Raw genomic sequence first — 24,225 nt, forward strand, 5'->3', positions numbered from 1 at the left:
ACGCGCCGGACGCGGAGGACGAGGCGGCGGCGGAGCGGGCCGAGCCGGGGCCGCGGCCGGACCTGCTGCCCTCGCCCGACGAGCAGGACGGCCGGCCCGGCTTCCAGCGGCAGACCTCGTACGACCGCAGCCTGCAGTCGTTCAGCACCTTCTCCAACCTGCGTCCGGCGCGCGTCGACCTGGCCGGCCACAACGCCAGCTTCAAGCGGACGGCCGAGCGGCTGGCGCGGCCGGCCGAGCCGCCTCGCCGGCCGCCGATCGCCAAGCCGTCGGCGGCCGGGCGCCAGGTGGAGCCACCGCGCGTGGCTGGCCCGCCGCGACCGCCCGTGCCGCCCAAGCAGCTGCGCCTGCGCCCGGCCGCCGACGCTGGCTGCTCGTCGGCGCCCGTCACACCTGACGACGCCGAGCCCTGGTCCGACTCAGAGCCGGCCGACAGCGAGGCGGGCGGCTCCTGCGAGCAGCTGGACCACGTGCGCGCCGCGCTCTACTTCGCCAACCCGCTGCGGCCGCGCTCGGGGCTCAGCCGCTCGGCCGATCACCTGCCCGTGCCGCGCCCCCGCACGCGGCTGTCGGAGGTGGGTGACGCGCCGCCGCAGGCTGGATGCAGCGGGCGACGCTGGGTCAGGTGGCGTCTGCTAGGGGCCAGTCATCTGGGTTGGCGACCTGGGGTATGGGCTTGCTGGCTTCCGCCAGTGTCGACCTCGCCCATGTTAGCCGACACCGGTGTTTGCCGGGGCATAGTCTTGTTATTGAAGCTAAATCACTGTCGATTTGTTAATTACATTTTGTCACCAACTAAGCTAAGAACCTTAAACGTGTCCACTGTACTTGGCTACCTTACGACTTTCCATGAAGTTGCCACGTAATCCCGACTACCCGAGGTTGCAGCTTGCTTAACCCCAAACTTGTCAGGTGCGTCATGTCCAAGGCTATAAGATAGCTATCGTATTTTGACATTTGTTGGTTCTTGCGATGGGAAGTGGTTTTGCTCATTTCCACCGCCTCAGATTGTTGTACATGGCTCGGTGCCGAGTGCGGCGCCCTGGCCGCTGAGATGGGAGTCTGTCCTATCCCTACCGCCCCAGATTGTTGTACATGGCTCGGTGCCGAGTGCGACGCCCTGGCCGCTGAGGTGGGAGTCTGTCCTATCCCTACCGCCCCAGATCGTTGTACATGGCTCCGTGCCGAGTGCGGCGCCCCGGCCGCTGAGGTGGGAGTCTGTCGCTGAGGCCCAGGGGCCGGCTGACTGAGCCTGCCCGGCGCCCCGGCCGCTGAGGCTCAGGGGCCGGCTGACTGAGCCTGCCCGGCGCCCCGGCCGCTGAGGCTCAGGGGCCGGCTGACTGAGCCTGCCCGGCGCCGCCAGGTGTCGTCGACTCAGATGAAGGAGGCGCCGCCGGTGCCGCACATCCTAGACACGCCGCAGCGCTGCCTCTGGGACGGCTGGGGCGAGTACGTGCACCGCGGCAGGAAGTACTACTACAACGTGGACACGCAGAACAGCACGTGGAAGCCGCCGCGACGCAACGTCAAGTCGGTCAGTGGTGCCCGGCTGGGGCCGGTCCGTCCGTCCACCCGGGAATCCGTGTCCGTGTCCGTCCGTGACGGATGCGCCGATCCGTCATGGGAAGGACCTCGGGCTCCCATACTGGGCAGGGTTGAGGCGGCGGTCGGAGCCGCGCGAGCCGTTGGGATGTGAGGTCCACGGCCCCACGGGCTCAAGTGAGCGTGTTCGTCGAGTCGTCAGCTTTTCGCATGGGATGTCTTGCTGTGGCAATCAGTGCTTGGACGGCGAGTTTGCTGTTCCAGAACAACCAACACGTATCTGAGAGTAAGCCACTTGCTCCTGTCGTTTTTTTGAGGTTCTTAGTTCAGTTGGTGACAAAAGCCACTGCCCTGATTTACGCATAAAATTCCATGTGCTCTCGCAAAATGGCTCTCAGTGCTAGCCCAGTGTATTGGTCCTCGCCCCACCTCAGCATCGCTCTCAGTGTCTTCGCTGCCGGCACTGCGACCGACTCCGGCCGCTCCCGTCCCGGCTGCGCCCCTCCTGACCGCCTCCACCGCCGTCCCTCCCCAGACGAGCGTGAGCCCGGAGAAGTATGGCGAGCGGGAGGAGCCGGCGACGCCCGTGTTGGAGGTGGACGTGCCGCTGGTGCCGCTGCCGTCCGGCTGGCGGCGCCGCGTCGACTCCAGCGGCGAGCTCTGCTACGTGCGCGACACGTCACCCACCCGGGTAAGGCCCAGTGTCACGGCCCCCACTGCCCACCAGTGGTGACCACGCCCCCCCCCCTCCCTACTTGGATAAGACCCGGTGTCGTGGCCCCCATTGCCCACCAGTGGTGACCACGCCCCCCCCCCCCCCCTCCCTACCTGGGTAAGACTGCAAAGTACACGTCTGCCTAGCCAGGTGAGAGTGGACCGACTGTTATAAAGGCGGGTTAGGGTGGACTCGCATGCCTTTGCTCGGGTGAGGCCGTCTCCACGCCCCCTGCCGGAGCAAGGAACAAGGGGTGTCCCGCACATCCCTCTACCCGGGTAGGGGGAGGGGCGATGTCCCACCTGGGCAAGGGTGGGTCACACCTCTCTGCCATCAGGCTTGGGATCTGTCCGGGAGGTTCGGCCTTGTCTTCAGTTTCCATACAGGCTTATGCGTAAGGGTCAACAGGCCACTGAAGGCTAGCTGCTGCTGGCCGGCCAGCTGCTGACCTGGGACAGGGACCGGGCGGCCGCGTCTGGTGACGCTCTCCTGCGCAGCATACAGCCAGGCCTCCTCCCGCCGCCGGCTGGAGAGGCGCCCGGCATTGGGAGGGCAGTGCTTCGGTGTCACATCGGAACGGGGTGGCTGCCAATGGAATGTGGCATGTAAAACGGGTTTGGCCTTGCATGCCTCAGCTCGCATTTTTGTGGGGGGGGGGGGGATGGGGGGAGGGTCCTGTCCGTTTCATGCCCTTGGTATGGACCGCTTTTAAGCTTTGCATTAGTGACCATCCGAGGATTCATACATAACCAGAATCGGACGTTACGTTGGGACGTCTCTTCTGAAGCCTGTCACGAGACCACGGCTTTTGCGCCGAGGTCATCTCAGTGCGTTCTATCAGTTAAAGGGTGGCACGGCGCTCACATGAGCGTGTTGTGGAACAGGACATTTGCATTAACCCGGAAGCGATGTCACCACTGGATAGACTGGTTGGGTGCTAGTATGAGACAGCCCCTAGTCCACCTGGGCCTCAACTTTGAATGCACGGCCGATTCGAAGCGTGGTCGCGCTGACTGCATGGTGTGATTGCGTGCGTCCTCTCGGTGTATTCGAATTGAGCGGAGTAGCGTGACTCTTCTTCGAAGAAGGGCGATAAAGCAATGATATTAGGATATCAAACTTGTTGCTGCTCTCCGCCCCCCCCCCCCCCCCTCCCCTACCAGAAAGTACAAACAATAACGGAAGTCAACGGGCCGCGAGGCTCACAGTGATGAGAGAGCTGAGTAGTGGCGGTTGTCGGCTAAAATTTCGCCGGGTGCTGTCTCTTCAAAGCGTGGGCCACATTGCTCGCGTAACTGGCCTGTGTGGAAAGGATTTTAGGCGCATGTCTCTGATCCTTTCACATTCGAATCAACCTCCTCAAGCCAATGTTAACTAGGTAAGCGTCGCTCCGTTACAAACACTACATGGTCAGGTAAAGGTAAGCACCTAGGTAAAGTCAGATCTAGCCATAAGTAGTGTCAGGGTGGGCTTCGAAGCGTCCTTGAATAGGCTGTAAGCTTTTGCCCAGCTTCAGAACATTTTTTGTTACAGAAAGTATACACGAAAACACATATACACGGTACGCTATTTACTGCGTGTTCACATTAGAATGAAATACAATAATCCGTAAAATTCACCGCATTTCAGTAGACACGCCCTCTTCAGGTGAGTTAAAGCTTTGACAAATTTCAAACTGAACTCACCTGCACAGGGTATTTGTGCCAAAATCTAGTGAATTTTGGAGCTCACAGCATTGCATTCGAATTTGGAACTCAACAGTGGACCGTGTGGCATTAATTAAAGTCCACAGTGTCGGAGAGGGTCTGATATCGACAAGTCACTGTATGTCGGACGTACGTCTATTGCTACCATTATGCATGAAGAAGCGGCGGAAGAGGAGACAGGAGACCGCTGCAGCAAAAACAACACGTCCTCGAAGAATGAGATCATCTCAGAAGTGAGCTCACCGTCTCGATTTCCTCCTTGGAACAACCAGATCCAACCCGCGTCGCCAGCCTGCGGCGATCCACTCGCCGTCCGCTCGGCCGAGCTCCGGCTGGAAGTGGACGGCTCTCGCCGGCAGCCGTCGACGTCGCGCCATCTGCGCCGACCGCCGCGACGCCCTGCGGCCGGCCGACCTCGAGGCGCCGGACGCCCCGCTGACCGCACGCTTCCCGGACGCGCGCGATAGCCGGCGGGGCAACGGCGGCGCCCGCCGGCGGATTACTGAGGCCCCGGGCCGCGCTCAGTCCGCCGCCGCCGTCAACGGCCGCCTGGCGTCGCCGCTGGCGGAAGTACGGCGTGCCGGCGGCAGCGCGGTCGCCTCCTGACGCCCGCTCACAGCCCGGCCGGCCACCATGTGCGACGATGACGTCATGCTGCGCTCGGCGGCGCGCCGGCACCTGGCCGCGCGCCGCTCCTCGTCCGAGACCAGGCTGGCCTGCTTGTCAGAGTTCGGACTGCGACAGGTGAGTGGAAGCGGCGGCCGCCGGCGGCGCCTTCGTCGCCGCGCCGCACACTCGCTATCGCCGGCTTCCTGTGGTTGTCGCCGGCTAGCGGCGGCGAGTGCAGTGCGAGCGCGATGGCGGAGGTGCGCGGTGAGACGGCGGCGGTCGAGAGGCGGCAGCGGCGGCGCCGCGCCAGCGATCAAATGGCGCACATCGTCAACCTCTCGCTGATGACGATCCGGGCGGACGACGGCCGGCCGGCCAGTCCAGTTAGGAGCCGGTCCGAGTGGGACGTGGACGGCGGCGTTTGGCGCGAGCCAGACGAAGTTTGGGGCGAAGATGAGGTTCTTCTGCGTGGCCACGCGCGGACGCCGGAGCGACTCGGCGAGCCAGAGCACATGCGCAGGCGGCGCACTGGACTAGAGAAGCTGCCCAAGCGACACAGTGGAGAGGAGGAGGTTTTGGGGCGCCGTAGAAGGTCGGACGAAACGCTCAGGCGTCACAGCGGGGCAGAGGCGATTCTGAAGCGGTACAGCGGGATGGAGGAGGCTTTGAAGCGACACAGCGGGGCGGAGCAGCCCTTTAAGCGGCACAGTGGAGCGGAGGTTCATCTGAAGCGGTACAGCGACGCCGAGGCTCCCGTGCAGCGGCACGGCGCGGCGGACGAGCCGGCGAGCCCTCGAAGCGGCACAGAGGCGCCGCTTAAGCGCCGCAGCCGGACGGCGCGGCTGTCGCACGGCTTCAGCTCGTCCAGCGACGACTCTTTCCACACTGCGCTGCACTCGCCCACCGACGAGGCACCGGCCAAGGTGGCTCGCGTCTCGCTGCCGCCCGGCGAGGCGTCGCCGTCCGAGGAGGCGCCGTCGCCAGACGTGGCCGCGCCGCAGCCCGAGGCGCCGGTACAGACGCCTCTGCCGCCGCCGTCGGCGCCGGAGGAGGGCGGCCGAGAGAGAAGCGCCAGCGACGCGGCGGCGCTGCAGGCCGTCTCGGTCCGCCAGCGGATCGGCCAGATTGAGCAGGGCTTGGCCAGCGCGCGCCGCGGCCGGCCCGCCGCCGGGCTGACACGACAGACGGCCCGGGTAGGTGGCCCGCCGCCGAGGCCCCGGCGCGGGTGGCGGCGGGTGTCATCGCGAGGTGGGCCCTGCTTCACAGCAATAGCGGCGCGGTGTTGACCAGGGCGACAGCGGTATGCTAGGACCCGTGGAAGGGGCTCGAATGCTACTGTGCGGAATGGTTCCGACATGCATGCTTTTTCTGTAAGCGTGGCAGGTTTAGAATGCAAATGGTGCCCATCTTTCATGTCATCATTCTGTTTGTCTTTCTCTTTGTTTCGTGTTGTTTTTTGTCATGCTGTTGCAACTGATCTCATTTCAGGAGCGTGTACATTGTAATACGTTACAGTTACCAACACATTCTCTAAGAGAAAGTCCTGGAGAGCTCTAGTACTTCAGGCTCTAAAGCCAACACGTGAGCACTTTTCTTGGTCTCCCTGTCCCCGTTCGTTTGGAGTTGCTGGCCGTCGTGACCGAGTCCGTGCTCTCCTCTGTTCCGCAGTGGTACAGCAATCAGAACGAGGACGGGCATGTGTATTTTTTCGAGGAGGGCGGTACGTCCTCTTACTGGGCCCTGCCGTCTGTCGACGATGGAACTAGTCAGAATGCCAAAGACAAGGTCAGTAGTAGTCTTGGGTTCGCTGTTGTGGGCCGGTTTAGTTGCCCTCGCATCTGATATCCCCCATGTCTGCTCGCATTTCACAAACTGCCTTGCAGCTCGTGGCATTTCCCCGCTGCGAACGGCTGCTGGCTGGTGTGTCCCCGTTTCCGAAGTCGGCCTGGTCCCTCTTCTGGCGTGTAATGTGTCGGGCCAGTGCGCCGCGTCGCCTGCCCGTGTGCCTGCCGCGCCCGCCAGATGACGCCCCTGGCGTCCTGTCGGCCCGTAACCGGCTCCGAGTGCCCCGTCCGTCCGTCCGGGCGGCGGCGGCGCCCCTCTGACGTGCGGCCCTCTGCCCGCCGGATGGCTCCCCGGTGTCCGCCTGTTGGCCCGTGGCCCGCTCCCAGCGCTGCAGCCGTCCGGGCGGCGGCGGTGCCCCTCTGACGTGCGGCCCTTTGCCCGCCGGATGGCTCCCCGGTGTCCGCCTGTCGGCCCGTGGCCCGCTCCCAGCGCCGCAGCCGTCCAGGCGGTGGCGGCGCCCCTCTGACGTGCGGCCCTCTGCCCGGTAGGAGGCGACGGCGCGGCTGGGCGGGCCGGCGCCGCCGCCGCTGCCCATCCCGCCGTACGTGCGCCAGGCGGGCCGCAGCCAGCGGGGCCGCTCGCTGCTGGTGCCGCCGGCGCCCGGCGCCGGCCGACCCCGCGTGTTCGCCGGCGATCAGACGCACACCATCCTGCATCAGGTGAGCGCTGCTGGGCCTCCCACGCCTGGTCAGAGCGGCCGCGGGAGCACCAGCTCGACGGCGCGGCGAGCTCGGATGCTGGTCGCTGCAGGTGGGGCGACTCTGTGTCAGATCCTCCTGCAGCGAGCTCCTCGGTCGGTGTCTACCCGGCAGATGAAGGCAACCGGGGACGGCTTGCCATGCCGCCTGCCCAGGGCCGTGTCAAAGTAAGCTCCTGGCGCACCACCCTCGCTGTACTTTTAATTCGCTCCTTCACCGTATTACACCAGGAGCTGCTAGAGTCCTAATGTAGGCATCGCACTCGGTGGGTGAGAGCGGCGCCTGCGACAGAACTAGAGTTATGTTGTAACGCACTAGCTGCTTCGATAAGCACGTCATGCGCGACGACAATTAGGCTTCAGTCTGGCGGCGTTATGTGGAGACGACAGAGCATTTGAACAGTCATGACGCATGGTGTCTGGTGCCAGTCACCTTGGAATACAAGACACGGTAGCTGGTGTTTTTAGGCTTTCTTTGTGTTTTTATGAGCCATTGTACTTTGGTAATAGTTGGCATATTGATGATCAGCTCTAACGCATTGATACACCTCTTTTCACCGAATATTGTTGGTATTCTACTTATTTACGAATGTTGCCAGTTGTTAAGAGTTCATGAACTCTGGCTGTGACGGTTATTTTGCACCCATTGTGTAAAGCAATCTTCTAGATGATAAAACCCCAGTGCGCGGTTTTCTTTTTTCTCCTCTCCTTTCTCTTTCACCTCTTTCCCCGTGTCTGGAACGGAGTTGGCGTAGACATATATGACAGAAACGGCTGGTTGTGCAACATTCGTGTCCTACTGGGAAGTCTCTTTAGGGGACATGGAAAAAAAGGACGCAGAAGATCAGACTGATTGGCGACTGAATCAGCCAGCGCATCGCACCTGCATTATGACGTCCTCTCAGGCCATCTAGTGGACTGTTTAGTGGCCGACCGTCGAGCCTTTTTACGTCGGATGTCATGTCATCGACTTCTGGCCCAGTTCTCTCAGATCTGCGTGGTGAACACGTTAAAATTGGACTCGCCTCGGCGCATTCTAGGCTCGGCTGGGCCCAAACCTGGTTCATGGGTGTTGAAGACGTTATGGGATGTACAGACGGCACGAGACGTTATCGCAAACATTACCGATGCTCCTGGCCTTTTCTAGGGTCGTTCAAATTTCGAAGTCAAGCTTACCTACCAGATATGGAAAAAGTTACGTCAGATTGGCCTGTAGACCCGTCCTATCTTGGCCCATAGTTTGATGTCAGTGGCAATTATTTGGTCATTGGAGGTCAAGGTCACGCGAGGTCAGGTCGTATGGGTGTTGTATGACTGCGCAGTCGAAATGCCCGAAAAGTCGACGACTAGGTAAGTAACAGGTTGGGTCAGATGAACAGCGTCGTGCGGTAGTAGATATGTCATGTTGTCATGTTGTCATAGGTATATGTCCTCGCGCATGAAGATCGTAAGCGTAGCGTTATTTAAGGTCAAGGTCATGGAAGGTCACACAATAACCTCAGGTGATCTCACCTGGCACCTTAGAAGTGAAAAGTCGCACACTTTGACTGGCATCGACTCCACATCTTGAACATTTCCTAAGTTACCTATAGTCGGCGAAAACGTGATTTGAGCAAGCTTGACGCCTTTTGGCGGGTACAACGCGACAGTATCCAATGGAGTTTACAAGTCACGCACTGGGCTACTTGCACCCTTTTTTGTTCTGGCCCATTGGGTATGGAATCATAGGATACCACCGCAGCATTTCTGCAGGTGACAAAACTGATGAGGTCGATGGGATTGAAGAGCCGTTTTGCCAATCGGTATTATGCTGAATTGTTTTTTTTTACGGAAGTTCCCAAGAATTTGAGACATTCCCCCAAAGACCGCCACCTGCGACCTGAGTGGTTGTCAGGGGGTTGACGTGTTCCATTGATTGAGTTAATATATCGGCGGATGGACGATGCCTGCCGGCGCCGGCTTCAGACAGTTGGCCGCCATTGTTGGTAATGACAGTGGAACCTCAGCGGGCTGGTCAGATTGCCCCCGTGTCTGCCGCCTCCGGTGTTCGTTGAGCGTATATGTTTCGGCTAATCAACACTCACTGCTCGTACTTCAGCACCAAATGCGGTGTGCATTGAGAGCAGGCGTTTTTAGTTCTGTCGGAATCAACTCTGCAACCTGTTGAGTCGGAAGCGGCGCTGCGGTTAACAAACATTTTGTTGACCGCAGCGCCGCGTGTTGACTGGAACAGATTCTTGTTAATATTTGTTGTTTGTTGAGGCCTTAGTTCAGTAAACCCAATCATCAGTGAATAGTTCAGTGAGCCCAGTCAGCCGTCATCATCGACAGAAAGTTACTAGCAAGTATATGCAACGATAGCCAGTCATCCGGCAATTTCTGGGCGGACCAATTGGAACGCAATTACGTAGCCGCCTGGTCACCAGAAGCGACTAATGTGTGCAGCTTTATGAAGACCAAATAAGGTCCCAGAATGCTTTCACTGCGATCGGTTCGTGGTCGGGGACGGAGGGCGCTGCGTGCCTTGCATCCGCCGGAACATCATGACGCTGCTGGCCGGACGGGTCCCGTATCCGTCCCGGGCCCGGTGTGTCGGCCCCAGTGACTCACTCCTGACCCGCGGCTGTGATGTCACCCCGGAGTGCCGTGGCCCTCCGACGCTGGTTCGCACTCTGAGCGCCGTCGCCAGTGTCGCGGGACCCGGCACCGACGTGTGACCGGCCGGGGACCCACCGCTGGGTGACCGACAGTGGATCGGGGCCGCTGGGTGACCGACAGTGGACCGGGGCCGCCGAGTGACCGACAGTGCACCGGGGCCGCTGGGTGATCGAGGGTGGACCGGGGCCGCTGGGTGACGTGCAGTGGACCGGGGCCGCGGGGTGACCGACAGTGGACCGGGGCCGCCGAGTGACCGAGAGTGGACCGGGGCCGCTGGGTGACCGACAGTGGACCGGGGCCGCTGGGTGACGTACAGTGGACCGGGGCCGCTGGGTGACCGAGAGTGGACCGGGGCCGGCGCGTGATTGACAGTGCACCGGGGATCGCTGAGTGACCTACAGTGAACCGCTGTGCGGGGTCTCCGGCCGGAGCGGTCTGAGCGGCCGCCGTCGCCGGCCGGTCAGCTGGTACTCTGCACCGGTCGAGGCGGAGATGCCGGCCGCTGGCCCGGGGCTGTGGTCCGTCTGGTGTGAGGCGTGTGTTGCCGTGATGACCGGCGGCGCCCGCCTGCGGCCAGGTGTCATAGCCATCGCCATGGTCAGTGTAGTGTGCAACGGGCACTCTTCCTCCAGTGAAGCGTGGAGCGAGCTCTCTTGTTCGTGTTTAGCGTGGAGCGGGCACTTATGTTCCAGTACTGTGTGTAGCGGGCACCGTTATCCCTGCAACATGGTCTCTGCCGAACATCCGGATTGGAAATCGTTCCGGTGTTGCGCAGAGGCGTTATTGGTATGCGCAACCGACGTGAGATATTCGATACACCCCTTCACAAAGTATCGAGTATGGGTCAAAAAAATTGTGTTGGTCGGAATGGCAGGTGGAGTAAAACTACGAATGCGATTCCACTTCCATCTGTGATCATTCTTATTCCGAAGTCATACTATTCTTGAGCGGAGTAATATGATTCTTGTCACACCGTTGCTGAGAACAACAGGGCTGAGGCCATTATTTGGTTGTGTTGTGTTTGGATTGACTTGTGTTTTTAAGTGTGGTTTAGCCTGCGCCAGCGACTCTGATAGCCGAAGACACGATAGGCACGCCTGGACTGCTAACTCAGGATATAGTTGCATGCCGTTTTATCAGGTCATTTGGTCTCTTGGTGTCTTGGTGTAGGTCAGAACCTGAGGGGACATTTTCTCGCCATCTGATGCTAAGACACGGCTGCTTCGTGCCAGGTTGGCTCTCTGGCTGTTGCCAGCTGAGGCATATAAAATGATCAGCCGCGACAGTTCCTGTTTGTTCGGCTCGGGTACCCTTGGACTAAGTCCGCGATATTCCCTGGGTACAGAGTCGGGTTGAATGCCCTTTGGATGACGTACCCCTCATGTCTGAACGCAAGGAACCAGACTGTGCAGTGCCTTGAAGAAATACAAAAATGAGCGAGATGTGCAAATAATCACTGCCCCCTCGAAAAGCCTAACTTTGTCAGTTTGTCCCTCGATAGGCTTGACTTTGTCAGTTGGTCCCACGAAAGGCCCGACTTTGCCACTTTGTCCCCTCGGGAGGCCTGACCTTGTCACATTGTCACCTCGAAGGCCTGACTTTGTCACTGTTCCCACAAAAGGCCTGACCTTGTCACTTCATTATCTCGAAAGGCCTGACTTTGTCATTTTGTCACCTTGAAATGCTTGACCTTGTCACTTCGTTGCCTCGAAATGCCTGGCTTTGTCATTTTGTCATCTCGAAATGCTTGTCCTTGTCACTTTGTCACCTCCAAATGTCTGACTTTGTCACTTTGTCCCCTCGAAAGACCTAACTTTGCCACTTTTCCCTTCGAAAGGCCTGACTTTGTGATGTTCTACCCTCTAAAGGCCTGACTGTCATGTTCTCCCCCCCGAAAGACCTGACTTTGTCATGCTGTCAGCAGCGCCAGGCTCCCCCGGCGTCGTTGTGTCCGTCTCCAGACGCCGTCTCCTGCTGCCGACAGGGCACGCTGAACCGGACCAAGGTGGCCACAGAGACGTCCCGGCGGGTGCGCAAGAACTGGGCGCCCTGCCACGTGGTGCTCACGGACCGCTACCTGCTGCTCTTCAAGGACGTCAAGGGCGCCGCCGGCATGGTGAGCGGCGGCGGCGTCACGGCGTCACGCTCCGACCGCGGGGAGGGGGGGGGGGGGGGACGCCGCTGGGAGCGGGGTGTGTGCAGTGGACGCATAGGTCGGGCAGTGCGAGATGGTATTGGCAGTGCTGCCTTGTTTGCGCGATGGATATGTGACGCAGTGGCGGTGTTGGATGCCCAGGTCCGTTTCGCGAAAATGTTTGTTGGACCGTGCCGTCGCCTCCCCGGTGTGACCGACTGTGGGCGGTGTACTTCCGGAAGGCAGCTTTCCAACGGCGTCACGCAGTCCGGGAGGCGCCAGGTCCATTCTGAAGCACTTTTCATCTGTCGCCGGTGTCTCCACACGCTGTCGTGTTAGGACGGCAGGGCGGTGGCAAAGGAAAGAGAAAAAGAGAGAGAGAGAGAGAGAGAGAGAGAGAGAGAGAGAGAGAGAGAGAGAGGAGAGAGAGAGAGAGAGAGAGAGAGGGAGGGAGAGGGAGAGGGAGAGGGAGAGGGAGAGGGAGAGGGAGAGGGAGAGGGGAGGGAGAGGGAGAGGAGAGGGAGAGGGAGAGGAGAGGGAGAGGGAGAGGAGAGGGAGAGGGAGAGGGAGAGGGAGAGGGAGAGGAGAGGGAGAGGGAGAGGGAGAGGGAGAGGGAGAGGGAGAGGGCGAGGGAGAGGGAGAGAGAGGGGAGAGGGAGAGGGAGAGGGAGAGGGAGAGGGGGAGAGGGAGAGGGGAGAGGGAGAGAGGGAGAGGGAGAGGGAGAGAGAGGGAGAGGGAGAGGGAGAGGGAGAGGGAGAGAGGGAGAGGGAGAGGGGAGAGGGGAAGGGAGAGGGAGAAGGAGAGAGAGAGGAGAGAAGAGAGAAAAAAAAGAGAGAGAGGAAGAGAGAGAGAGAGGAAGGAGAGGAGGAAGGAGACGGAGAGAGAGACCGGGGCGGGAGATGGCGGGGCGGGATAAGGAAGTGTGGACCTTCATCGGCGCTGATGGTGGTCCGGGGTCCTCATTGCCGTGCCGCCGCGAGGAAGTTGTGTCACTGCCCTTGACGCACGCTCTCCCTTTGACGTGGTCGGTGCGTCGGCAGTGGGGCTCGGCCCGGTCACAGTCCAGAGACGGTCGGTGGACCTGGCCGGCGCGCTCGTCTCCTGGCGACCCGACCGCCTCCTCGCGCAAGAACGTGTTCGAGGTGTGCACCGTGCACGGCCTCCAGGTGAGTGTCGCCCCGCCCCGCCCCGGCTGCAGCCGCGCGCTGCCGACGGCGGGGCACGGCTGCGGACACGGGCGTGTCCGGGCAGTGTCACCGTCACTGGAGTACACAGGGCTCGGCTGTGCTAAACGCCGCCTGTGGACGTGGTTGGAAGGAGCTCAGTCTGGAATAGAAATGGCGATGTGGCTCTTGCGCTCCCTTTGCATTCAGTCCCGGCACTCCCTTGGTATTGGTTGATTGTCGTCGATGTACTGCTCCTGGCTGCCATCCGGTCCACATCTTCCCCACCGTCCCGTCCGGCGGCGCCCGGTGCGGCGTCAGACCGCAGCGGCGCCATCACCTGTGCGAACGCCGTGCCCTGACGCCTCGCCCCGCTACCGTCAGCTGCTGCTGCAGGAGGAGAACTCGACCACGGCTGGCGTCTGGTATGGTGCCATCCGGGACGCCATCGCGCGCATGCCGCAGGGTCTGGACCACCTGCTGGCGCCGGAGCGGCCGGCGCCGCGTGAGGAGCTCCGGCTGACGCGCACCCGCTCCGCTCGCTGTGAGTGGCCCGGCCGGTGGCTGCGGCCGGAGTGGGCGGCGGACTGGACGGGCACGGCTAGGGGACCAGGTGGACGGTGCGTTGGTGTCGGGTTCGGCGGGGTGTGTCGGGCGTGTTAGGGCAGCGGGGAGATAGTCGTGCTGTGTGTTGTTGGGTCTGATGTATGGAACAACCCAGTCAGTTGTTCCACACATCCATGAAAACAACAAGGTCCGAGAAGTCTTGATTTTTGGGCACTTTGTTTAAAAAGATTCGCTGTGCTGTGGAAGTCATTCGGTATGTGGCCAGCGGAAGCGTTTTAGGTGGGTCGTGGTAATAGACATGAACTCCTGCATGCTGGAATACTAACGCAAACAAAACAACAAATTTACCATGGCCTTTGGCTGATGTGATTCAAATACAGTAGAAGACGTCTGCATATTTGCTGTCAGTTTTTTAGGGTAGCATCTTGGCCGGTAATGTGAAGCGATGGCGTCTGGGTCCGTAGTGCAACTTTTAGGCACAGAATGGCCGTCAGCTTCACCCACAGTGCGAGCCTCTTACCTTCTGCATGGAATCAGCATGTGTTGCTGTCGCATGCAGGTGGCGTTTCGTCTCCAAATATCTGTTACCAGTGCCGATCTGTGTTGCGCATTGCGCGTACGCCAGAACACCAGTCGAGTGAGCCATTTTGTGGCGATAGCCTCGTATGCATTGGTGGCGTCGTGAGGGCCGGGGCAGTCCGAAGCTACGCCACGTCCGACCATGTGGCCTCGGGAGTCGTCGCGTAGCCATTCGATTGCTGCCGTCATTGGCAGTGTGCGGACATAGCGGTGTCGCAGTCGTCACCTGGGAAGGTCACCGTCGCCATGACCAGATGGGGCCGTGCCACCGACAGCACCTCAAGCTCCTGTCAGTCTCACTCGGTCCGGCGGCAACTATGTGACAGCTTCCTGCGTTGTCTCTGATAGGTGGACGTGCACTGACTCGTCGCTGCCTGGCCGGTGCTCTCTCTGTCTCCGTTTCCGTGCTGTGCCGCCCGTGACCTGCCGCTTTCTGTGACGTGCCCTCTAACGCCAGCTGACAACATTTAACCGGGCTGTACATACGTCCCGCTCTGGTCGGGCGTCGGCGTGCTTGCTCGGCTAACCCGCCTGCCGCCGAGCGCGGCGCGCTGGCCGGCTTGCTCCACTAACCGGTGTGGCCGCCTTCCAGTCAACGGCGCCGTGAGCGGCAGCCAGGAGGACCTTTCTAGGGACAGTAGCACGATCCGCGATCGGCTGCGCCGGTTTTTCCGCGCGCGCCCGCCGGCCGACGCGCTGGTCAGCCGCGGCATACTGAAAGGTACGTCCGACGGGTGCTGCCGCTGCCGGAGGCGCTCCCAGCTCGTGCGTGTGTGCTCCGGGCTCGGCCCGCGTGCTCGCCTGCTCTGCATGCAGTGTGTGGTGGAGGGCGATCTGTCTGCTCCTGGTGTGCTGCGGTCGGCGGGTGCGGCGCGCGGTGGGGGTTTCAGCATGCGGTGGTGCGGTGGTGAGGGGTGAGGCGGCCGCCCGGATGGTGCGCTCCTCAGGCACGGCGGCGGCACCGGCCGGTCCATGTAGTCTCCTTCCGGCTCTGTTGAAACAGACCGGATATGTAGGCTGGCCACACTGGCCAGAATACGAGCGGCGCCTCCCGCAGGATGGTCGGGGCTCCGCGCCGCTAAAATGGTCGGTTGGTTGGCTGGTCTAAAATGGTTGGTCACTATGGTTGCTGTGTTTTTCTGCACCCAGCTCTTATGTTTGCGCGTGGCTTTTGCGCCTAAGTTATGTTTTTAAACCATTCTGCGCGAGAGAGTTGGGTCTAGAGCATGTATCGAATTAGTGCACGGTTTGTTGGGATTAGAAGTGGGAGACGGTGGTACATGGAACACGTGCATCACATGCTGGCCTGGCTGAAGATCCAGTTTTCACTGTCCTTGGCGACTGAAGGTTTTGCAGGGATGTTTGAGAGATGCGGCAGTCCTTACAAGGCGCAGGTAGCTGCCTTGACCCCATCGCCTCAACAAAATAGGTTCGGTCCAACGGACACCCTGTGCTGACGTGCTGCAGCATGTCACGCGTTGTTCTGAGCCGGCCGCCTTTCGCCCGGCTGGCCGTCAGCCTGGCTGTGACAGAGCTGGCCATCTGCGACGGGTGCGGGTGCGGCCGTCACGGGTGCGCGCCGTCCGGGATGTGGGGCCACATGGAGGACGGGTCAGCGGTCAGGTCCGGCGTCGCCCCATCGGTCCCGCCGCCGGCATGGCCACGCTCGGCGCCGTTCACGCTGGTGACACCGCGAAGGCCCGGCTGGTCGCCCAGGCGACGTGTAGAGACGGCTGATGCGGCGTGCTGGCCGGTGCGGCCCGTCCGACCGGCGATGGTCCCGCGCCCGCACTGTGCTGAGCGTCCCCGGGAAATGACGGGTCATTTCGCTGGACTGGGCAGCGGCCGGGGGTAGACACGCGGAGAGATGGAGGGCAGGGCAGTGACCTTAGGTGCAGCACAACCCGAAGCGGCTTGATTTCGGTAACTATGGCGATGCTGGTTAGGTATCGCTTTAGTGCGTCTGTTATTGATCACACGCAGTGATGAAAACCATTCTTTGGAACTGATTACGGATGATAAAATGGCATTGATGCCATCCTGTTACGGACACGTGCGAGGATATGACCACAAGGTAGCTTCAAACATTCAAACACAAACAAATTGTTCAAACATTTGCTAAGGTCACACATGTAAGGCGTCACACCAGGCGCATCGCGGCAGCGGTGGCTTCACCGACGTGTCTAGTCTCAGTTGTTTTGCATCGATTGTTATGGCATGCACAAGATTGCCATCGAGCATGTAATGCTGCACAATGTTATGTAATGTTATGGCATGCGCAAGATTGCCATCTAGCCTGTAATGCTGTCGATCAGCGTAACTTAACGGAATCGTTCTGGGAAATAACGAGCGAGGCTGTAGGTTGCTCGTGGTTCAGTTCTCATCCGGAGCGTGCCACTTTGGCCGGACCGGAATGTGCTGTACGAATTAATAGTCTTAAATCCACTACTCATCACAGCTCCACGCAGCTCTGCGCATCAAGGATCAAATTTTTAAAGCTGTACTGTAGCAGCTGTGAGGTATGTACCTCAAAATAATTTGATTCTGTATGATTTTCGTGCAATATTACGATGTTGTTCCTCTGCTATCCACATAGGCTCATGATTCTGCGCGATTTTCGTGCAATGTTACGATACAGTTCCTCTGCTATCCACATAGGCTCATGAAAATGTATTTGTCCCGGGAAATCAGCTCAGCTCAGGTGAAAACCGGACTTAGATCTCGAGTATTCGATGTTAGCACAAAGTAAGCGCGTCTGCTCGGAGCTGGTCACGCCCGATAGGCGGGCTCGTCAGCTTTGGGAGTTGGTAAAGTTGGCGTGAGACGGTGGCAGTCGCAGCAAATGGGTATACGGTGGGTAGATGGCGATTATATCGTCTTCCTGTTACCGAGCCAGTTCAGCGCTATCTGGCGCCACAAGCTCGACACAAATTGACAGTGAGCGGCCTGATTCTTCGATTTGTATGGCTGGTCTCCATTGCATCCTCGAAAGCTGCGCAGGCGTAGACAAAATTGATTTTTTCGATATAGACCCAGAACTGCTGCGCTTTTGTCAATCCTCAAGGATAATGCAAACTTCGGTCAACGTAAAGTTGTCCATTTCATCGACTCCAAAGCTAGGTCCGCAGCCAGCTAATTGCCGTGCATTGGCGTTTGTGAGCTGTGAGCATTGGTGTTTGTGAGCTCGTGCGTGAATGCTGCATCCGTCAACATATCTGCCTGTGAACCCACGAAAGGCGGACATGACCGATGATAAGACCCCTATTTGTTAAGCTACCAAGAGCCATAATCGCCCTTGTTTTGATATCATTACACGTGATGGCCCCCCCGTGAGCACCTCGCCCGTCAGACGCCCAACATACCGGCTCTCTGGCGTCCACATAACTGCGGTGTGTTGTGATGGCGGCTTACTTGTCATCTTCACAATCTCCGAATCCTTGCATCAAAAGTCCCGTTGTAGCTTAAGTCGGAACGAAATCTGAAATGGAGTGCTTCACATTTGTATGGGGTTTTGGGCTGAGACATACCTTGTGGAAATCAGTCAGGGCTGTGCACGGCCCTGACGTACTGATCAGTACGATTTCTGGCCCTAATGGAGATCATTTGCCTATACAGTAGTGTCACGCACGCAGTGCTGTAAGTTTGGACACGATTTTTGGTTTGGTTGTTTGGATTAGCGCCCTTTCGGCCACAGATGAACATTTCAGGGCTATTGGATAAAGAATAGATGATGTTGGGGCAGAACTACATGCGCTTGTGGGTCAATGGCCGAGCTTTAGCTCGCGCAGGAACCCCTCAGGGTGTGCGCCGGGCGCCCGGTCGGGGTCCCCCTTCTCACGGGGCTCTCGGCCCACTCGTGGCTGGCGCATATAGGCCGCCCCGGATAGGTGGAGCGTCGCGAGGATTAGGCTAAAACAAGAGAAGAGGATAAGAGGTCATGTGCTTTGCTACCTAATAAAGGGAGATGGACAGTGGTACCAGTTGTAACAGAAATAAGACTGATAATCGAATTACTTATGGGTAACACCGGAACCGAGCACCTGAAGACAGGTTAACAATATGAAATTGCTGATTAATGTGCAAGAACACCAAGAGAAAGGGTCAAAAACACGCGCACATTAGACTATTTTGGCTCTGCCAATGACGCACCGATGTCAAGACACTTCTCGAGAAGGTGAAGTACTGCAAGTGAGTCAGACATCCGCTATCATAGGAATTTCGCACGGCCAGTTCGGCTGGCCCTCTGATGTCTTAGGAACGTACCGTGACGCAATCAAACGATAACGTATTGATGAACGTATTCACTAAGTAGTGAAACTGTGTCGCCTTGAGCAGTGTTGTGTATTTAAAAGTATACCATTAGTTACAAGCGAGCTTATTTCACCATATCTGATGATCGCCTCGATGTCTTCAAATGTGTAAGATTTTCTATAATTGCATCGATCTTCGATGAAACGCCAATGAAAAGAAGGCTGCCGATATGTTGCATTGTCCCGCTGCCATCAAGCTCGACCGCATTAAGGGTCTGTTTGTCGTATTACGACTTGTGTCTCGTCTGGCCGGAGGTGCCGCCACACGGTACGTCACGTGGCCTCGTCTCTCCGTATGCGCCGTGGGCGTGTATGGCCGCCGACTGATGTGTGTGCGGGCCTGCTGCCGACTGCTGCTGTGCGCCGGGTCGCCGTGTCTGCGCCGTCGCCGCGTGACCGGGCCGGCCGCGCTCTCCGCAGACGAGTCGGTGTTCGGCGGCCACCTGGCGGCGCTCTGCGAGGCCGAGGGCAGCACGGTGCCGCGCTTCGTGCGCGAGTGCGTGTCGGCCATCGAGGCCAAGCCGGAGTACATGAAGATGGACGGCGTGTACCGGGCATCGGGCAACCTGAGCCAGGTGCAGCGTCTGCGCTGCGAGGTGAGGCTGCGGCGCCCCGGCCCACTAGACGCCGGCCATGCACTGCTGCACAGCGGCCCCGCCAGCATCCGATGCTGTGGAGAATGGCCGCCACTTTGCTGTCGTGGCACTACCACAGGGCCCGATTTGTGTACGGCCGTGCGGTGGCTTTGCGCTTGGGTAGTATGTGTGCTGAATCTTTGGTTGAATGACATTCGTTGGGACATATCGCGTTCTGTCTTGCCGGGCTCAACATTGCTTGTTCCCACATGGTGCCGTGGCCCTGTTTGCTGTTGGTCGTGTCTTTCCCAGCGTGGGCGTCCTGATCGGCGGTCGGTGTTGTACACAGCCACCGGCATCGCAGCGTGCTTGTCTGTGTCACTCCTAGGTTAATTGGCCTAAACGATTAGGTACCTCAGCTAAAAAAGCGCCAGTTTAGCATCACTCAAAACCTTGCTGCTCACGAATGCTGAAGCTTGCTGTGTGTCTTGTGTGGGTAGCCAGACTGTACGACTTCCTTCTCGGCTTAATGTCGTGCCTCGCCCGTACATTGTGCGGTGCGCGTGTCAGCATATAGCTTTCCGTCTTCCGAGTGGGATGACAGCTGCCGTCGCCTCCTCCCGTTCCCTCTCTGTCTGTGTGCCTCCGCTCTCTCCCCCGCCTTCCGCGCCTTACCGCCGAACCAGAGGGGATGACAGCTGCCGTCACCTCCTCCCTCTCCCCTCTTTATGTTCATCGGCTCTCCCCCGCGCCTGTCACACCTCACCACCGGGACCGGGCGGCAGGTGGACCAGGACAACTACCAGGTGCTCTGGGACGAGGAGGACGTGCACGTGCTGACGGGCGCTCTCAAGCTGTTCTTCCGCGAGCTGAAAGAACCGCTGGTGCCGTTCGAGCTGCTGCCGGAGGCGCTGCGGGCGGCCGGGCTGCCGGCGCGCGCCGAGCAGGTGTCGGCCTTCCGCTCGCTGGTGGTCGACCTGCCGGCCTGCAACCGGGACACGCTGCGGGCCGTGCTGGGCCACCTGAGCAGGTGAGGCCGGCCGACAGCGCGGCAGCAGGGGCGGGCCGGGGCTGTCTGGAGTACAGCCTGGTGTGTGGCGATGGCGCAGGGACCGCGGTGGGACCCATGCCGGTTGTGGGAGTGGGACGGATGGGACCTGCGAGAGCCTTGCGCCGGGTCGTCGGACAGGTGGCACGTGCGATGGTACTCGTGATGTATTTTCTTGTTCCGCCTTCTTTCTTGAAGTTTCGTGGAGGTCATGCTCCTCACACGTAACGATGCGGTGTCTGCGACGATTTAAAACACACAGCGATTGCTGTGATGGTTTCTGGCAGGCGGTCCGCCGCGAGGCGTCGGCCGCCTGCACTCGGATCGAAAGGAAAGCTGTTTTTATTGCAACTGTTCAGCAGGGAAACCGTCAGCAGGGAAATCAGCATCAGAAATCAGATCAGCAGGGAAACCGTCAGACATGCGTCATGTTACACGCCACTCAAGGACAAAATCGTGTGGCTATGCCCCCCCCCCCCCCTAAGTACTAGTCAGGGTGCGTGAGGTCAGCAAACGGTTAGAGGTTCCCAACTTGAGTGGGCAGGCAGCGATTTGGGAGGCCCGGTAATGTGTATCTTCGATGCGTCCGGCCCGTGGGGTCTGCACGGATTGGGGGGGGGGGGGGGGAGAGGAAAGGGGGCGGGACGGCAGTGTGCCGGGACAGCGCGCGGCGACGCCGGCATGCTGAGTCAGCCGGCGTTGCCTGGTGCCCCGTCGCCGCCAGCCGGAGCTTCGGCTCGACGGATGTGTTGGTGGGCGTGTAGACGTGGCGCGTCTTTCTCCGCAGGGTGACTGAGCTGCAGGACTTTAACCGCATGCACGCGCACAACCTGGCGATGGTGTTCGGGCCGACGCTGATGTGGCCCGAGCAAGACTCGCCAGACCTGGCGCTTGATCTGATGAAGCAGAACCGCGTGGTCGAGGCGCTGCTGGAGAACATGTCGGCCGTGTTTGGGGCCCCGTGATCCGCCGGCGCCGCCGCCGCCGCTGACCGGGCCCGGTGGAACGGGACCGCTGCGCTCGGCTCCGCTCAGCCGGCGCTGACGTCATGGGAGCTGGTGACAAGCGATGCGGCTGGAGCACCGGCGGCGGCGTGCTGCTCTGGACGCGTCCGTACCGCAGCAGTGAGGCTGCGGAAGAGAAGAGGGGAGGCGTCGGCTGGGGCGAGGCTGTCCCGCGACGCCGGACGCCCGAATGGCGTCACCCGCCGCAGACTGGTGTGGCGGGTGGCCCGGGGACCACGCATAAGACCCCTGGTCGTCCGTGTCGAGGTTTGCCCTCAGTGATCAAGTGGGTGTCTGTGATGCCGGGTGGTTCTGGCGGAATGATCTGCGCGAGAAGTATGTTTTGAGGTGGGACGACCGTCCCAGTCGCGGGTGGCGCGTCCGGCGCACACCGGCGTACCGAATCGCGAGTGTTTCCATGCGGAAACCCGCACAGAATCTTGTCTAGCTATTTAAGATAGTACATTGTTATGCTTCTTCTTGGTTACCACGTGCCTCGGCGCTGCTGCAGCCGATGAGACCGGGCCGTCTGCTGGGCCTGGGAACTTGTGTCAAAATGGCCGCCCGCCTGTCGGACGCCACGCCAACGGATGCCTTCCTCTTCCCTCGTCTTCCGATTTGTGGGGCGGCTCGTATGCCTGCCGCAGCGCCCCCAGTGATACTGGAGATTCCATTGTCTACATTTGTTAGCAGTCTGTATTATTGCTACTGTAAATGGATGTATATTGATGCTATATGGTGGTAATACAAAGCTCGGTATTTTGCCACTGCCTTTGGACGGAAAGCGCGGAAGCGAATGAGCGAGCGGTGTTTGGTGTGATCGTGGCACCAGTAGCGACGTTTTGATGACAAAGAATGATGCGTCAGTTTTGCTGGCAATGAGAGCAGCACGTTGAAATTTGACCTGAAAGGCTTCGCACCCGCTTAGTTGTATGCTAGCATCAGGATTCCACTCTTGCGCTATCCGTGATCAACCAGGGCATCGCCAGCCTCGTGGCCGCCGGATCACGCACAGACGTAAGCGACTCGCCCCAGCGCCTCGGAAGTTCTGTTACTGAGCGCCCCAGGGCCCGACCACGTATTATTGGCGTTGGCAGGTGGCTTTTCCAGCCGTGCATAGGGTTTCTCGATCATGCGGAAACTTATTGCTTCTGTTCCCGCGGAATCGATTTCGACTGACGCGCGGCACGCGGAGTTGGAGCTTCCCGCTCTGACCACGAACAGCAGCACATTTTAAGCCAACGACGATTTCATCGCAGGGATGATGACGTCGGAGCTGTTTCACTTCTGACCAATTTCAATACCCCTTCACCTGGTCACGCACTGGTTTCGCTGGGTGAACGCTCTTCTCCCTTTGGTTACGTTGTGTTTAGCGTTAAGCGTTGTGTTAAACCTACTCGTCAGTTCCATGCGTAACGGTGGCATATGCCTTGCCCGGAAGCTGTTTCTTAGACGGCATCAGCCCCGCGGTAGTATCTCAGATCCGTCTTCTGTTTCCGGACATGGCCGTCGACAAACTGCCGGACTATGCTAAATGCGTGGAAGCCATTTTATCGTCGGCATTGCGATCCGTCACCGTTCAACACGTGAGAGAACATATCGCAGATGAAGACTGTGAACTCGCTCAGCTGCGGGGGGAGGTTTCTGAATTGGCGCGCGTGGTTAACGCGCGCCAAAAATGAGAGAAGGGCGGCGGTCCCTCACAAGGAGTGGCGGTTGGACCCGCCGGGGTGCTGTGACGTCACAGCGTGGGGCAGCACGGGCCCGCTGTTGGGCCCGCGGTGCGCAAGGGCCTGGGGTGCAGCCGGGTGCCACGTGGACCGGTCGGCCGGCACGGGCCGGGCCCAGGAAAAGGAGGGAGCTAGCGTGCTGGACCTGTAGCTCACCGGGCCATATGCAGCAGGACTGTATTGGTGCTCCATTAGGGCGAGGCCGAGGCCGGCCGATGCCGACAGTCTGCTGGAGGTGCCACGAATTTGGCCGTACCCAGTATGGCTGCCCGATGGGTTTAAACTAAAACGGGTTACTGGCGAGGGACGGGTGGTAACCGAGGCTGAATCGGCACGCCCCAAAGGCCCCAGCTCGGCCATTCAGTCAGTTGACCAGCCGGCAGTTCGCTCGCTGCGAGAGAGGGGTCGCATTGATAAGCCAGACTGCACGTGGTTAGTGCACACCGGTGCTGTGGTGACCCGTGTTTCAGTAGCTTTGCCCGGGATACCCACTCTGCCACGGGCGCCCTCAGGACAGCATCCCATCGGAGCGAACGGCATAAAACTGCGATTTGTGCGCCAGATTTTGGGCGGGCATTCTTATTGGCCAGCATCGCTCAGTCACGTTCGTACACTAGTGATAGAAAAAATGCCCGCTCCAGCGATACTTGGCACCGATATGCTGGGAAAATTTAAGACTTTCAGCATCGATTTCGCAAGGTGGGCTGTTTGGTGTCTGTTGGATATTGGATATTGGATATTGGTGGCTGTTGTGTCCAGTTGGAGGCCAGGCGGGGTGGGACGCCAGCACAGCCGATAGCCGTGCGACTGGCATCTGACTACATTTTGGATTCCTTCTCGGAACGGGTGGTAGATGTCAAAGAAGTAGATTTCGATGAGAATGCACGTGACGTGGCATCTGGCCCTGAGATTTCCAAGGCGGAGCGGTATGAGGTCGCTTTCTCTCCTTTCCTTGTTTTGCACGTTCCGCCGTCGGCAACAGGATACTGATCCAAGTGAAGAATGCTGGCTTGAAGCCGGTGAAGCTTTATGCCAACTCGGTTCTGGGGGAAGTGTATGGCGGCCGGGTGGCAGCAGCGGCTGGCGGGAAGCGCCCACACGGAAAGCCCGGTTCGGGTGGCCCGGCGCGCACCGAAGCAGTTGAACTGGATCGATTAGTTCTTAGGAGACTGTTCGACAGATATCGGGACGTTTTCGCAAACAGCGACGATAAGCTGGAATGTACGCATCTGGCCCAGCTCACCATCAACACTGGACATTGCTCTCCAGAGGCAGTCCGAGCGCGACGGACTCTGTATCACTTGAGACCCGAGGTCAGGAGACAGATCGCTGAGATGGAGGCT

The 24,225-nt window shown here is 59.6% G+C and overlaps 1 protein-coding gene across 1 annotated transcript; it reads left to right on the forward strand.

Moving 5' to 3' along the window:
* Window positions 1-401: 401 nt before the first annotated feature.
* LOC119104131 (rho GTPase-activating protein 15) lies at window positions 402-21,325 on the forward strand. Its single transcript, XM_037227816.1, has 12 exons — window positions 402-575; window positions 1,364-1,534; window positions 2,078-2,233; window positions 6,241-6,357; window positions 6,906-7,076; window positions 11,757-11,888; window positions 12,947-13,072; window positions 13,454-13,613; window positions 14,808-14,936; window positions 18,946-19,121; window positions 19,886-20,130; window positions 20,936-21,325. Exons 2-12 carry the CDS (start codon window positions 1,379-1,381, stop codon window positions 21,111-21,113), a joined length of 1,746 nt encoding a protein of 581 aa, XP_037083711.1. The 5' UTR covers window positions 402-575; window positions 1,364-1,378; the 3' UTR covers window positions 21,114-21,325.
* Window positions 21,326-24,225: the final 2,900 nt, after the last annotated feature.

This window comes from Pollicipes pollicipes, unplaced genomic scaffold (genome assembly GCF_011947565.3).
Source record: "Pollicipes pollicipes isolate AB1234 unplaced genomic scaffold, Ppol_2.1 Scaffold_5909;HRSCAF=7009_pilon_pilon_pilon, whole genome shotgun sequence".
Taxonomy (NCBI): Eukaryota; Metazoa; Arthropoda; class Thecostraca; order Pollicipedomorpha; family Pollicipedidae; genus Pollicipes; species Pollicipes pollicipes.